This window comes from Thermothelomyces heterothallicus (assembly GCF_042370625.1).
Source record: "Thermothelomyces heterothallicus CBS 202.75 unplaced genomic scaffold P884_scaffold_26, whole genome shotgun sequence".
NCBI classification, from domain to species: domain Eukaryota; kingdom Fungi; phylum Ascomycota; class Sordariomycetes; order Sordariales; family Chaetomiaceae; genus Thermothelomyces; species Thermothelomyces heterothallicus.
Window position 1 is genome coordinate 299,067 of NW_027192587.1, and position 13,538 is coordinate 312,604.

A 13,538-nucleotide genomic window follows, 5' to 3' on the forward strand; every position below is an offset into this window, starting at 1 on the left:
GGGGGGGGGGGGGGGGGCGGGGGAGAGAACAATTTGAAGATTAAACGGATGTAAGTCAATCTCTAGGGCTTTCTCCTAGATCCTATGTACTACTGGAATATCGGCATGCGTCCACGATCCCCCAGAGTCGGCGCGCCAGTGTTAAGCCAAGACCACGGCAAACTGAGGGGATCGACTCCTTCACCCAGGCCTACATGGGTGCGTAGACAAAGGCTGCTAGATATATATAGATCAAGCCCAGCTCGGCATTCGACCTCGCACACTTTCTGGTATCTGATCTGTCACCACATGGCCAGACGTGCCATCGTCGGTGTTACTCCTCTTTCCGCCCCCCAACTGTGCACGTGTCCTCGCCATTCCTAGTTGCCCGGTTTGTTGTGACGGTGCTGGCACGGGCACAACGGGGTGGAGCTGTTGCTGCCGCTGAAGCGGCTGAGCCTGAAATTCGGTGTAGCCGCCAGGGTTGTCATCCATGTCGGCATCGGCGTCGGCGTCAGCGTCGGCGTCGGCGTCGGCATCTGCATCTGCATCTGCATCAGCATCCGCATCCGCATCCGCGTCGATATCGGCGTCGGCGTCGGCGTCGGCGTCGGCATCCGCATCCGCATCCGCATCCGCATCGACATCAGCATCGACATCGGAAACACCGCTTGGATTTCCTTCGGCGTCACCCCGAGCGTTTTGGTTCGGCTGCGGCTCACCGGCTAACTCAGCATCTCGGTCACTCATCTCTTCGTCTTCGTCGTCGTCTGCGTGAATATTTATCGAAGGGGTTGTGCTAGGGACAGCCGGTGTTTCCGGTAGCGTTGGCATGGACGCTGTGTTCGGCGACGTTGCCGAGACCGGGTAGCTCGGTCCGTGAGTGCAAGCCGTAGAGAGCTGTTGCGGTCGAGGGCGATCTCGACAAATTGAAGACTGTTGTGGCATCTGCAGCCCATCCTGCTTGTTCGGAGTAGACTTATCGCAGGTTGATCCCCGTGGACTCGGCCCTGCCGCTCCCGGGCTAAGAGTCCGCTGTGCCTGGAGACCGCTGGCCGCCGAGCGGGCGGACACAATCACGCTCTTCCACCGGTCGATCACCGACGAGACGAGCGTGTTCAGGTCCGAGCCGCGGTCGGAAAGACTCAGGCCGACGAGATGCTTCCCGTTTCGCATCGCCTCTTCTTGCAAGTGTGTCAAGAACTTTTCGTCGATGTAGAGGGTCGGCGGCGGCGCGATCTTGAACTCTCGCGGTTGTTGTAGGCGACTCAGTTGCTCGATTTGACTCTTCAGTACCGCAACCTCTTGCCGCAGGAGGTGTTGTCCTTCCTTCAGCTTGTCCACCTCCCGCCGCCTCCTTCCCACCCCGCGTGCCAGCTCCAGCCTCCAGAGCTGCTCGCGCTGGTCCTGTGCGAGGGCGTCCCAGATCGCGTACGTAGCCTCCAGGTGATCGTAAACGTGCTTTTCCATCTGCTCGGCCGACTTCTCCGCCTTGCGCACCTCGGCCATGGGATCTGCGCTGACCGCGTCTAGGGGCGGGGGGTACGTCAACTCCTCGCTCAGGGCAGTTGTCGCCGCCGCGCACGCAATCTTCCACCGCCGAAATTCTTCGCGGAAGTAAGTGTACAGGGCTTCGAGCTGAGCGTGGCCCGGGGGCAAGATGGACCACGAGGTGGACGTCGGGTGCTGCGTCGAGGCGAAGAGAGTCGGCGGAGGGTCGAGGCACTGCAGTGTCAGCGCTGGAAAGTCGAGCGAGAACGGGTCAAAGTCGAAGGGCGTCGAGCCAATGTCGATCTGTCGCCTGCCGGCTCACAAGGTCAGTAAGCGTACGAATGACCACGGACCAAGGTCCGAGTGGACAGGGGAACGGACTTGGCCGCCCTCAACGAGCCGAGCAGCTCTCTCAAAGCCAACTCTGCCGCCCTCGACCGATCTTCAGCGTCCTGAACCTGCTGTCTCATCTCCAGCTGCTGCTTGAGCATTTGTCGGGCTGCTGAACGCTGAGACGGCTCACGTCTCGGTAGCTGTTGTGCGGCAGCCTTCCCCTCCGCCTCGCCTCTTGCTACGCCGTCTCGCAGGGCGAGGTCATTGATGACCCCAGTGTCTTCCCAGCGGTGTTTGAACGGGTACTGGCTCCCAGAAGCAGCCCCGGCTTGCAAATCACCCTTTGAAGAATTTGGGGACCTTGTAACCGATCGACCGGCATCCCCAGAGGCCGGGCTTCTCCGTGATGCCGTCGTCGGTGTTCCTACGGCAGCCGACGAAACCCGTCGGGATGCGGAGCCCTTGGGCTGCCGACGTGTGATATTTTGCCTCAGCTTTCGTATGGCTTCCACGTCGTGCACGCCATCCGGGGGCTTTGGATTTTTTTCCCGGATGTAAAGGTCGAGATGGCGACCTAAAGATGAGGAAGTGAAAGCCTGGTGGCAGTACGGACAACTCTTGTCCTTCACTGCCTTCGTCGTGGTGCCCTCCGGAGGGCGGCTGGGCGTCTCATTCATATCTCGTTCTCACCCGTGATGGGGAAAAAAATCGCTGCGATGAAATCCGGGCCGAGAAAGGCTGGGGGATGAAGATACGGCTCCCCACACTCGTCGAACCAACCACAGAAGCGATTTGGGTCAGGAGTTGCTCCTTCAGAGGAGCACGAGCCTTCAGGACCATTGGATGCTCGGGGGAGGCGGGGACTGGCAGAAAGCGAGAATGCGGCGTGCTGGGACAGCCAACGATTTTAATAGGTGTTGGTGATGCGATGGCTGAGTGGACCGTTATCTTGCTTCTCTCAAAAGCCCTCATCACCGCTGACCCTAAACGGACGGAATGTTTGGGGGCCCCTTTTCCCGTCTAGGTTGCATTCTCCAGCCAGGGCAGGTATTAGCTGAACCAGGGTGCCGGGACCGCAGGACCAGGTCGGAGTGCGCTGTGCCGGCGGAGAACTTGCAGGTTGCGGCCGCTAGTGGCGGCGACCGGGAGCCGGAATGCGGAGGAGGCGTTCAGTACGAGGGATGGCCTCTGACGGGAAGCGGACCTAAGATCCTGCGTCCTGCGAGATCTTCCCGCAGCCCGACGGACGGCAAGTCTGCAGCGTCACAGTTGTTTCCGTCATGTACAGAATACATATCCGTACATACAGTGCAAAACAAAGTGTACCGTGTTACTATGGGCTCAACCCCCTGTTCATTCCTCGGACTCACCCAAGGGACATGGCGCGGCTCAGTTCGAAGTCTCCATATGGCCTAGTTATGGCCCTGTCCCTTTCACCGTTGGGTGGGGAGGAGTTGGGGGTTGTGGGAAACTGATATGTCTCCCGGTTTTGCAGGGGAGAGCCCGAATGCCGGCCGCCTCTCGAATGGTTCCGTGGAATGCTTGGCGCTGATCATGGCCCGGGCTGCGGCTTCTTGCGGCGTACTTCTGTTGTTCATGAGAAGAGTACAGATTACACTAGGAAGACATATTAGCGTAGATTCTCAGTTTCGAAACACACCATGGAAAATTGTGTACTTGAGTGGTAACCGATCGGGGCGAGCTGATATCAGATCATCCGCCGAAGAATATGGCAACAGTGTGTTCGACCCGGTCACAGATGAGACCGACTGGGATAGTCCGTACTCCGTACTATCTGGGCGAACAATGACCCCCTCCCTCCCCTCTCCCATTCTCCGCTCCTTGACGAGACTGGCATCTTCCACTACATGTACTGCGCACGGGGTGCGCTGGCGAGGCATTCCTTCATAAAGTACGGATACTTCGAGAGTGTACTCCGTACTGTGCACGGATCCGTACGTTCCACGACGTATGATTTTCCCTCTCGTATCCCTGGCCCGGCCATTCGCAGGGGTGGAGAACGTTCTGGGCGCAAACGGTGACTAACGCCCCTTTCCGTCCCTTCCCGGCTGCGGGCCCAAACATCCCGCCTCCTGCAAATGAGCACCCTTGAAAGGTGCCTGGAAGGGCTTGGGCCGGGGCAGTTTGATGTTCTTGCCGGGCCAATGGGCGGGCTGCTTGGCGGACCCAGGAATCTCGTTAGCTCTGCCGAAGCTCTGAAGGGAGGTCCCGCCGGAGTGGATTGTCGCTGGATTGGACGCCGATGGCAGTTGCGATACCCGTCAGTTTTTCCAGACAAGGAAAAGGGACCCTGGACGCCGGACAAGGACCAGACGAAGGTGGGAAGTCGGAGGCGTTCCGTTTGGTCATAGACTCACTATTAACACTAGTTAACCGGCCCAGGAACCCCACGGCGTTGCGCAGATGCGGTTGAACCCGAAGCGACAAAATCGACAGAAGCGACGATGGAGACAGGCAGCAAACGGAATCGATCGTCTGAGACCACCGAGCGTGTCCGTCATCGGCATCCATTGACTACACTAGTTAATGTCCTCGGTCAAGGGGAGCGAAGCCATTGATGATTGAGATCTTTACGCTACACTACGAGGTAATTGATTTAGTTATTTTTCAACGAAAGCGGGTGGCCGATTTACAACCTACCTTGCAGACAGAGCAGGAGGAACTGATGCTTTTTTCAGTCCCAGTTCTCGAAATTGCTGGTGAAGGCTTGAAGCTGTGTTACTGCAGTACGGCCCCACCACGGCTCCGTTGCCTTCAGTGTACGGATCCGCAAGTGCTCTGCGCTGTGGTCGGCCAAACTCAAATGTTTTGGGATCGTCTACCAAGGGCTTGGTTCTGTTGAGCAGGCGGGTAAGGAAGCGAATCTGTCTGGGTTAGTGTACACAGGAGCCTAACAACCGGATTCATGTACTGTACACCTCCTCCAGGATTCTGAATCCTAGTGTGGTACGTGGGTCCTGCGCTAAAAAAGCCACTGGCGGCAAGTACCGCGCTAGGATTCAGAATCCTGGAGGAGGTGTACATACCCTATTAGGAGTGCATCAGTGGAGATAGCATTCCGCAGCTAAGCTAACGTTAACCTACCCGCTGCGAAAGTTAGCGGATGTGCGGTATCACCGTATCTAAGGTTCCTCCTAGTATGAATTCGTATGCAGGTACGTACAATACATACATACAGGTACATACATAGTACAGTATGCTACACTCCATGCTACCTATCAAGGTGCCCAAAGAAAATGGTACCTTCAGGGGGCATCAGGAGTACTCAGGTGGTTTACTCTCGGATCGAAGGCGCCATAAAAAGACCTTGGAAGACACCGCCTACGAGGTACATGATGTATCTGTGCTGTATCGATAGTCTTCACCGTCCTCTATCCGTAATGCCTGTAGGTATGTTCCTTCTCAGGCCAAAACAGAGCCACAACGCCCTCCTAACCTTGCACTTCTCTCTCACCGTAACAAGAGCGGCCAGCGCTACGGATCCCATTCACTTTATCCACAGTCTCAATCCTTGCCGACCAGCGCCGTTATCTGCTTAGTTCACACATTACCGTAGCACCTTAGAACATACGGAGTAGGATCCTCCTCTACCGAGGCAGACGGAGCGCGACAAGCGACACAATGGCGAACATCGCTATCGTAATGACAGCGCAGCATCGCGCTGATGAGCGTTGATGGGATCGGAATCCTTGTCACCGCGGTGTTCAGCGCCATCGACCCTCCTCTGCTCATGAGCTGTTTCGGTGCAGTGTGCTAACTAATCGTTGGTTCCTCGACAATCTGCGCAGCTCTCTTCCGCCGCCAGAATCGCTCCAGTGGTCCGGCTTGGCTTCTTGTACGGATTGCGTACGTAGTGTCTCGGTCGCTCTACGTTCGGCTCAGTCACTCCCTCGCGGCTAACTCGTCCAAAAATCGTGTCGAACCACAGACTCCAAGGCCTGGAGAGTGGAAGAAAGCCGTAACTGTGTTCAAATGACATGTCAGGCGATGACTACCCAGTCCCATGAAAATGGTTTGCTCCTTGTTCTCCCTTGGCCGTGTTGGATAGAACGTTGAACGAGTCAAGAACAAACCTACAATATATGTGTGAGAGCTTGATCGCACAGGATAACGTTTATCTTTGCCCAAAGGGCAACCCCCCAGTGCGGACGGGCATTTCCAGGATGTGAATAAAGTCAGTCGGGTGTTTTTGTTGCGGGTACTTTTAGGCCGACTTGCCAAGGACAGCGATAATATCCCTCGGGAAGCAGGGGGGAGGCTTTGATCTGGTTGAGCATCAGGAGTAACGGATCTTCGCTGGCGAGTTTTCAGCCATACAGTAGTTGTACGGATACACAGAACGAGTTCAAGCTGTTTTTTTGGGTGCCGCGAACCGTGGAAAGGATGAGTGGCGGCCTTATGAACTTGTGTGACACCGCGCATACCCTTCTACCTCTCAAACAAACATTGAAGGGGCTCTAGGATCGAGACGCTTGTTTTCACGATCATGACCAGCTGGACATGCGAAAGTTGCAATCAGGTCCAGAAACGCAAAAATACACAATCGGTCCACCTGCCCATGAGTTGTTATTGATTTGCATTAATTCCCAAGGTACTCAAGATGGAAGGGGGGTCGAGGCCCGTCAAGTCACGTGAATGAGCGCCGCGGCTGAACGCTCCTTCCTACCCCATTTTTTAAACGCGTCTGCGCGAAGCCGTTGCCAGTTTCTCTGCGGAAGTGCAATTGAAGTGGAACAACCAAGGACAGCACCGATTTCAAGACGTCAGGGACCAATCTTTATTTCAAACACAGCCATATCATTTGAATTTGAAATTTGTCGTTAAGATGCCTCCAGGTGAGCCCACGGTCATGCGGGACGCGCGCGCGCGACTCGCCGACTTGCTGGAAATCCAACCCTTGGACCTATAACACCTGGCAGAAATCCGGTCTGACAAGGCATTTTACAGCACTCAGTGATGAAGAAGCTCCCGATCGGGAGGAGTTCGAGCGCCTGTCATCGCCCAAGAAATCCGGCCGCTCGAGGAGTTCGACTTCATATAACCGAGACATTCCCGATGATGATGACACGAAGGGCAAAACCAACGGCGATGGGGGCGAAGATTACGAAGAAGATGAGGAGGAGTTCGAGGAGGAAGTGTACGACAATGGACAGTGTGTTCGTAGCCGGCTCAATGGTTACTAACCATGGCGTTTAGGTATGTGGTCGAGAAGATTATGTCACACATGATCGATAAGGTGAGGCACCGCCAATTTGTGTGTTTTTCGGGACTCAACTTGTGTCTGACGTGAGCAGAATGGAAAACCGTTCTTTGAGGTGAAGTGGGAAGGGTATGAAAAGAAGTCTGATCGGACATGGGAACCAGAAGAGAACTTGATGTAAGAATTGGCATCCCCAAGTTATGTGCCCGTGCTGACGTATTCCGTCCAGTGAGAACGCTTCCGAAGCGCTGAACGAGTACCTCGAGAGCATCGGCGGCCGGGAAAAGTTATACGAAGAGACAGCGAACGCGCTCAAGACCAAAAAACGAGGGAGGCCATCTTCAACCACCCCGCAAGGGGGTGGGAAAAGATCGAAGCGAAACGGCGACCACCCGGCGAATTCGGAGCCGCCTCTGAGCGCAAAGGCGGCGACATGGAAGCCACCGCCGGGGAGCTGGGAAGACCATATTGCGCACCTAGACGCTTGCGAGGACGAGGAAACTGGGAAGCTAATGGTGTACCTCACGTGGAAGAACGGCCATAAAACGCAACACCCCACCAGCGTCATTTACCAAAGGTGCCCTCAAAAGGTATGCTACTCCTTCGCAATTTTGAGAGTCCTAGAGACTTACCTGTCATAGATGCTGCAATTTTATGAGCAGCACGTCCGAATAGTCAAGCGAGAGCCGTCAACCGAAGCCCAATGACCACCAGCCATTCCGTCCTTGAAGCAACCGACAGATTCGAGAATAAGTCAATCTTCATCTTCCGTTTCGTTCAATACAGCGTTATGATATGGCACTCTCTTTGGCTGCATGATGTACCCTTCGGATTGATTTGATACTGCCGTTTGGATGTCGACAGAGAAGGAAGCCTTCTCGCCTTCGGCTCTTGGCTTGGTCTCGAGATGCCGTGTCTCAATGCGAAGTGAGTTCTTTTAGGTGGCCGTCTCTACGCAATCCAGGTTGGTTGTATGAATTAGGCACAATGGATTTCGATGTCGCTGTTCCATACAAGAGCAACTGCATGGGAGCTTGCTTTCCGAAGACAGTGTTTACTCGTCGAGAGTTTCAAGAGCCCTGTTGGCAACAGCTGACACAGCTCGACGGGAGCTGGTCCCCTGTCTCCCGCCGAGCACGGGGCGAATGAGAGCAAAGGACTGCTGGAGAGGCTGGTTGAGGCCCCACCGAAACGGTCTGCCAGCACCCCTGTCAAGCCGGGGTCTTTTGCGCCAAGCTCGCTCGATGGGTGTGCCAGCCTTCTCTTTTATTGACTTTTATCAGGTGGCGGGGCAACCACCCTATTTGACTGCGTGCGTCTGCTGCCGCCGCTGGCGGCTGGTTGCCCAACTTGACTTGCACTGCTGCATCCCGTTTTGTTTCCATCTAACGAGCTGAGGGGATTTGTCGCGTTGTACTTGTATCGTTGATAATATTTTCGACAAACTATTGACGGAACACCACCGGCACGTCCTGCACTCCTTGCGCAACGTCGAACCCTGCCATCGACGGCGAGCTGCTTGTTCCTGTAAGCTCTCCCCTCGGGTCTCTTCATACCCGATATTCAGAGAGCTCTTGCAGCTAACGTTTGACGAAAGCCCGTCTCAAACTGTGACGACTTGGCACACTTGCACCGCCATTAGGCTTGAAACTTGCTGTAGCCTTACGAGCGGCTTCTGGCTTTACTACCCGCCAACTTGACCGGCGCGCACAAGCATCGCCGCCGTCGCGGACTGCCGGGTTGTACTACCGCAGCCTATCTTTCTCCCGCCGTGCCACGAGCCGCCCTATTTGACCCCCATACTCCAAGAGAGGGCCGCCGGGGCACCAAGGAAGAGCCAGACGGGAGAGAGAGAGAGGGCAGGGAAAACCGGAAAGATGAAGAAGAACGACGTCATCGCCGTTATTATCATCATCCTGTTCATCGTGCTGGCGCTGATTGCGTTTGGCATTTACCAACTCGTCAGGCTCGCACGGAATAACGTGCACGGAACAGTGACGACGTCGTCGAGCGGGAGTAGTGGGGAGTTGGGAGACGATTAGACCAGCCCTCCCCGCCCCCCTCCCCCAAACACACACACACACAGCGAATGGAAAGCCCGAAGACTCTGCATTGGATTAGACGGCCAAGGCGGGCAAATAGTCACGGAGAGCAAGGCGCTTCGTCTCGGGGGAGCCTTCGCGGATGTCGCTCGCCATGATGCGCTGTCGTTCGCTCTTGGGGCCAGTAACCGGGGATTCCGACTCCCAACCCCCCGGCAACGTTTCGGGTTTTGTGACAGGAACAAAGGCCCTGGGAAAACGTATTGTGGATGCCGTGGCCCCCTCACACTCGGGTGGGATTCGGTTTAAGTCCGTGCGGGAATGAGAAATGGTGATGGTATCTTATGACGACACATGGGTGGGTAGACGGCTGTTGTTGTCTGTTTGCATTGCATATCACGGCGGGATGCGTTTGGGTACACGGCGTTTATGATGATTTGTTGCGCACAAGCTTTGTGTGAGGGAAACGAGTTTTGAAGACGGCGATGCAATATGAGGTTGCTCAAAAGATGATGGACTTGCCTGGAGGTCATGTGTATGTATGGAAGAGATCTCTCGTATACCGGGGACCTGGTGGATGCCAGTTAAGAATAGTTGGAAGGCAGCCTTGTGCCATCGCATGATAGCGTGGTGACAAAATCCGAGGTTTATTAGTTATCTTGAAAATCCGGCCAAGTACAGAATTCGCCTGTTGGGCTCATTTGGTCGGGATGAACAGAGAGCGCTGTAGAACGAAGGGCGCATGTGGGATGACCCTCGTTGGCTGTCTCGGTCTCCCACCGGAAGCGAGGAGCGCAGCCTTTTTGCTCACCTTGGCTCAACAACCATGCGCCATGCGCACTGAGGTGCTTGATTTGTCAGATGGCCAAGGCGAGGCAACCTCAGTCCAGATAGAATACTTTCCGGACACGAGACGATCGTTGGGAAATGAGGATGAGGATGTCGACATTTCATCCGGTTCATCCGTCGGTTGATGACGCTGTTGCTCAAGCTGTTGTTGCTCCTCGGCTTCACAGCCCAGAATGCTGACATTGAGAGCCAACTGCAGTTTCGGGACTGGTCTTTTCTCCTCCAGCAGTTCAGTGCCTTGTCGCTGCCTCCCCCCTTGTGGCCGTTGGGACACTGGACGACGAGGGCCGGCCATGGACGTCCATCTGGGGCGGCGAGCGCGGCTTTGCGCGCCCGGTGGCTCAGGATATCCTCGGCGTTCAGAGCCTCGTCGATACGGCCCATGACCCGGTGATTCAGGCCTTGATGGGCGAGGCGGCTGAACGCGAGGTGGTCAGACCGGAAGGTGGCAGGACCGTGAGGGCCCTCACTATCGACCTCGAGGCACGGGACCGGGTCAAGTTGGCAGGGAAGATGGTCGTCAACACCGTTGCTGGGCGGCCGGACAACAACCCCGTCGGCGAAGTACAGCTGGCCATGCAGGTCCAGGAGAGCCTGGGGAACTGTCCAAAGTACCTCAACAAGAAAACCATTGGCGCCCATGTGCCCTCCCGGCAGCGCGTCTCGCCATCGATGCCGCTGCCGCCAGAGGCCGTCGCCGTCATCGAACAGGCAGACATGCTCTTCCTTCCGTCGACCAACGGGCAAAACCATGGACACCAACCACCGTGGCGGGCCTGCGGGTTTCATCCGCGTCGCCGGCAACTCGGCCGGCAACGTCGTCCTGGTCTACCCGGAATACTCCGGCAACCGCCTCTACCAAACACTTAGGGGCTTGGCTGAAACCGGAGGAAACGGGGAGTTTCGCATCCGCAGGCCAGCATCCTGAGCTTGTTCAACCTTAGACTTGCGCGCAGTGCGACTTGGACGGGTCGTTGTCGGCAGGGCCCCTGGGTGTTTCCCTTGGCCAGCTGTACTGTTGACGACAACAATCCTGGCCACGAGACTAGGCCCACGGGAAGAGGATAGTGAAATGAAGGGCGATCTGCAGTGTGCAACAAGTGACTTGATGTTTCGCCAATTGATGCACGGCATGGATACAAGAAATTGCCTGCTTGAGAAATACTCTCTAGCGTTTCTTCGTCTTTGGTCATCATCGCATTTGTGGTTGCAGTGAGGTGGTTGGCCGTTTGCCGGGCCTTGAGCTTTCGACATTGAGAACATGAAACATTGTTCATCACTTGTTGTGTACGTTAGTTAATAAAATAAAGCATGCACAAATACTCCGTACGCTCACAATGTGTGTGTCCTCTGAAAGGGGAAGGTGTCTCTCGGTAGTAATATCCCATGCAACCCCTTCTGGTCTATGCATTCCGCACTAACTCGTACGTAGGGGCAGTAATTGGGGGCCATAGGTAACAAACAACAGAATGATTCGTAGTGTCAACGACACCGTAAACTCGTGTTTGTTCGCAGTCAAATTGTGGAGACATCGAGCCCAAAATCTTGGTGGTCTGGGAAGCAATAGATCTAATAACGTCAAAGCTTGGTGTTAAAAAGATTCACTGTGTGAACAGCTCTTTGCCACCCCGCAGCGGGCGGCTGCCTCCATTTCCGAGGCATCGGTTGCTGTTAAAACTTGTGATCCAGTGTGGCATAAAAAACATTCTAAAGGGATGTGAAACCACTTCTGACCAACACAAGAGGTCACCCGGTCGGCAGAATAAATCCGATTAGAAACCAGTGTAGTTAACAGCCCGAAGTTATCACACCTTGTTTTCATTGCGCGAACTGAGGAGTGGGTTGCGTGTTTTTAGCCAGGCTTAACTCCGGCAACGGACATTGAACGAGCCCAGGGACAGCCCCTGGGGAAACAAATTGTTTAGGCAACTGCTGTGGTTCTGTTACAGACCCCCGCGTCAAAGGCTTAATAAGTCGGAGGAAAAGCCCACTTCCCGTACCTTCGTCCTGCCTAGCCACGCCCCCCGTCCTCTTCCCAACACTTACAAAGCGCCTCAATAACCTATTGCAACCTCTCTCACCCGACCGGCGTCACTGTTAGCGATTGCATTGTCGCAGCCGCCATCACAATTGGTAGATACGGTCGCGGCGCCGGCTTTCGGCGACATCATCACTCATTATCCGGATTCCGGCCGGCCCCGTCCTTGCTCGGCATCAAGACGAGCTGCCTACCGTGCCCCGCATCCTCGGTAGAGCACCTGCGATCGGACCCTTGTTGCGTCGCCCTCCCCGCCCGCCATCCGCGACAGCCCTCTCTCTTCGACAGCATCACGACCCCCAAAGCGTCTTCCGAAATGTCGACTGGATCTAGCGATTCCGGCACTCAAACGCCCTCGGCGACCGCGGAGCAGCCGAACCTCAATGGCGCTCAGCAGTCCTACACTTTTCCAACCGAAAAGCTGAAGCGCCGCCAAACACAGCCTGGGAAGACACCCCTCGTGCTGGTGGCCTGCGGGTCGTTCTCTCGTACGTTTCTCAGTTGCTACTTGCTGTCCCATTCCCACTGCTGACGGATACTATGCAAGCAATAACCTTCCTCCACCTCCGCATGTTCGAGATGGCAAGCGATTTTGTCCGGTTCAACACCGACTTCGAAGTGTGCGGTGGATATCTGTCACCGGTACGACTCGGAGAACCCCCCTCTCCAGAGCAGGCGAGAAGCAGGGCTGACAGAGGTATCATCACCTGTGCAGGTCAGCGACGCTTACAAGAAGGTGGGCCTAGCGCCCGGCGTCCACCGGGTCAATATGTGCGCGAGAGCCGTCGAGCAGTCGTCCTGGCTCATGGTCGACCCGTACGAGACGGTCAATTGTGACGAAAAAGGGGAGCCGCGATACGTGCCGACCGCCAAGGTCTTGCGCCACTTTGATTACGAAATCAACGAAGTGCTCGGAGGTATCGAGGGCACAGATGGGCAGAGAAAGAAGGCTCGGATTGCGCTTCTGGCTGGTGCGTCAAGCTTCGCCAACAGGCCGTCGAAGGTTTGCTGACCTCAATGTTGTTTCAGGCGCCGACTTGGTCATGTCTATGGGTAGGTTTGCTGCCCAGTCATGCTCGCACGACGCCGACTAACTTGGTTTCTTAGGTGAGCCTGGGCTTTGGGCACCAAAGGATCTCGACACGATCCTCGGCCAGTACGGCGCTTTCATCATCGAGCGCTCCGGGACGGATATCGACGAGGCCCTCGCCTCCCTCAGGCAGTATGAGCACAACATTTGGGTGATCAGCCAGGTCATCCAGAACGACATCAGCTCTACTAAGGTTCGGCTGTTCTTGAAGAAGGACCTTAGTGTCAGGTACCTGATTCCGGATCCCGTTGTCGAGGTTTGTTCTCGTGCCCCAAATCTTACATCGTCGAACAGTACGCTCACGACGCCACAGTACATCGAGGAACACGGCCTGTTTTCGGAACCCAGCGCGAACAAGTCTAGGAGCCGGACACCGGATGTCGCTCCTGGGCCTTCAGACAACAAGCCTACCAAGGGCTGAATAGGCTTGACACTCGAAGACAAGCCAGCCTCACAAAGAGACAGATGCACGCAATTATAGAGCGGGCGATTGTG

At 55.6% G+C, this 13,538-nt stretch overlaps 5 protein-coding genes across 5 annotated transcripts; 3 read left to right on the forward strand and 2 right to left on the reverse strand.

Annotated features, from left to right (window-relative positions):
• Window positions 1-231: 231 nt before the first annotated feature.
• Window positions 232-2,480, reverse strand: P884DRAFT_280078 (uncharacterized protein; the record flags this gene model as incomplete). Its single annotated transcript, XM_069443396.1, has 2 exons — window positions 232-1,780; window positions 1,852-2,480. The coding sequence occupies 2 exons, from the start codon at window positions 2,478-2,480 to the stop codon at window positions 232-234; spliced, it is 2,178 nt and encodes a 725-aa protein (XP_069294729.1).
• A 1,422-nt stretch (window positions 2,481-3,902) lies between these two features.
• Window positions 3,903-4,950, forward strand: P884DRAFT_272266 (uncharacterized protein; the record flags this gene model as incomplete). Its single annotated transcript, XM_069442509.1, has 5 exons — window positions 3,903-4,142; window positions 4,207-4,316; window positions 4,583-4,696; window positions 4,752-4,770; window positions 4,921-4,950. The coding sequence occupies 5 exons, from the start codon at window positions 3,903-3,905 to the stop codon at window positions 4,948-4,950; spliced, it is 513 nt and encodes a 170-aa protein (XP_069294730.1).
• A 1,699-nt stretch (window positions 4,951-6,649) lies between these two features.
• On the forward strand, window positions 6,650-7,731 carry P884DRAFT_272267 (uncharacterized protein; the record flags this gene model as incomplete). Its single annotated transcript, XM_069442510.1, has 6 exons — window positions 6,650-6,659; window positions 6,772-6,976; window positions 7,021-7,060; window positions 7,119-7,201; window positions 7,254-7,614; window positions 7,666-7,731. The coding sequence occupies 6 exons, from the start codon at window positions 6,650-6,652 to the stop codon at window positions 7,729-7,731; spliced, it is 765 nt and encodes a 254-aa protein (XP_069294731.1).
• Window positions 7,732-9,734: 2,003 nt separating this feature from the next.
• On the reverse strand, window positions 9,735-10,630 carry P884DRAFT_263588 (uncharacterized protein). Its single transcript, XM_069441772.1, has one exon. The coding sequence runs from the start codon at window positions 10,555-10,557 to the stop codon at window positions 9,874-9,876; it is 684 nt and encodes a 227-aa protein (XP_069294732.1). The 5' UTR covers window positions 10,558-10,630; the 3' UTR covers window positions 9,735-9,873.
• Window positions 10,631-11,773: 1,143 nt separating this feature from the next.
• On the forward strand, window positions 11,774-13,538 carry P884DRAFT_249649 (uncharacterized protein). Its single transcript, XM_069440602.1, has 6 exons — window positions 11,774-12,441; window positions 12,501-12,595; window positions 12,669-12,924; window positions 12,983-13,006; window positions 13,061-13,299; window positions 13,357-13,538. The coding sequence occupies exons 1-6, from the start codon at window positions 12,270-12,272 to the stop codon at window positions 13,462-13,464; spliced, it is 894 nt and encodes a 297-aa protein (XP_069294733.1). The 5' UTR covers window positions 11,774-12,269; the 3' UTR covers window positions 13,465-13,538.

What these genes read in the sequence shown, in the direction of transcription:
- P884DRAFT_263588 (XM_069441772.1), bottom strand. Translation starts at nt 10,557, where the DNA reads ATGGGCGCCAATGGTTTTCTTGTTGAGGTACTTTGGACAGTTCCCCAG.
- P884DRAFT_249649 (XM_069440602.1), top strand. Translation starts at nt 12,270, where the DNA reads ATGTCGACTGGATCTAGCGATTCCGGCACTCAAACGCCCTCGGCGACC. An exon ending in TCGGATTGCGCTTCTGGCTG is followed by an intron (nt 12,925 to 12,982) that starts GTGCGTCAAGCT and finishes ATGTTGTTTCAG; the next exon opens with GCGCCGACTTGGTCATGTCT. An exon ending in CGACTTGGTCATGTCTATGG is followed by an intron (nt 13,007 to 13,060) that starts GTAGGTTTGCTG and finishes TTGGTTTCTTAG; the next exon opens with GTGAGCCTGGGCTTTGGGCA.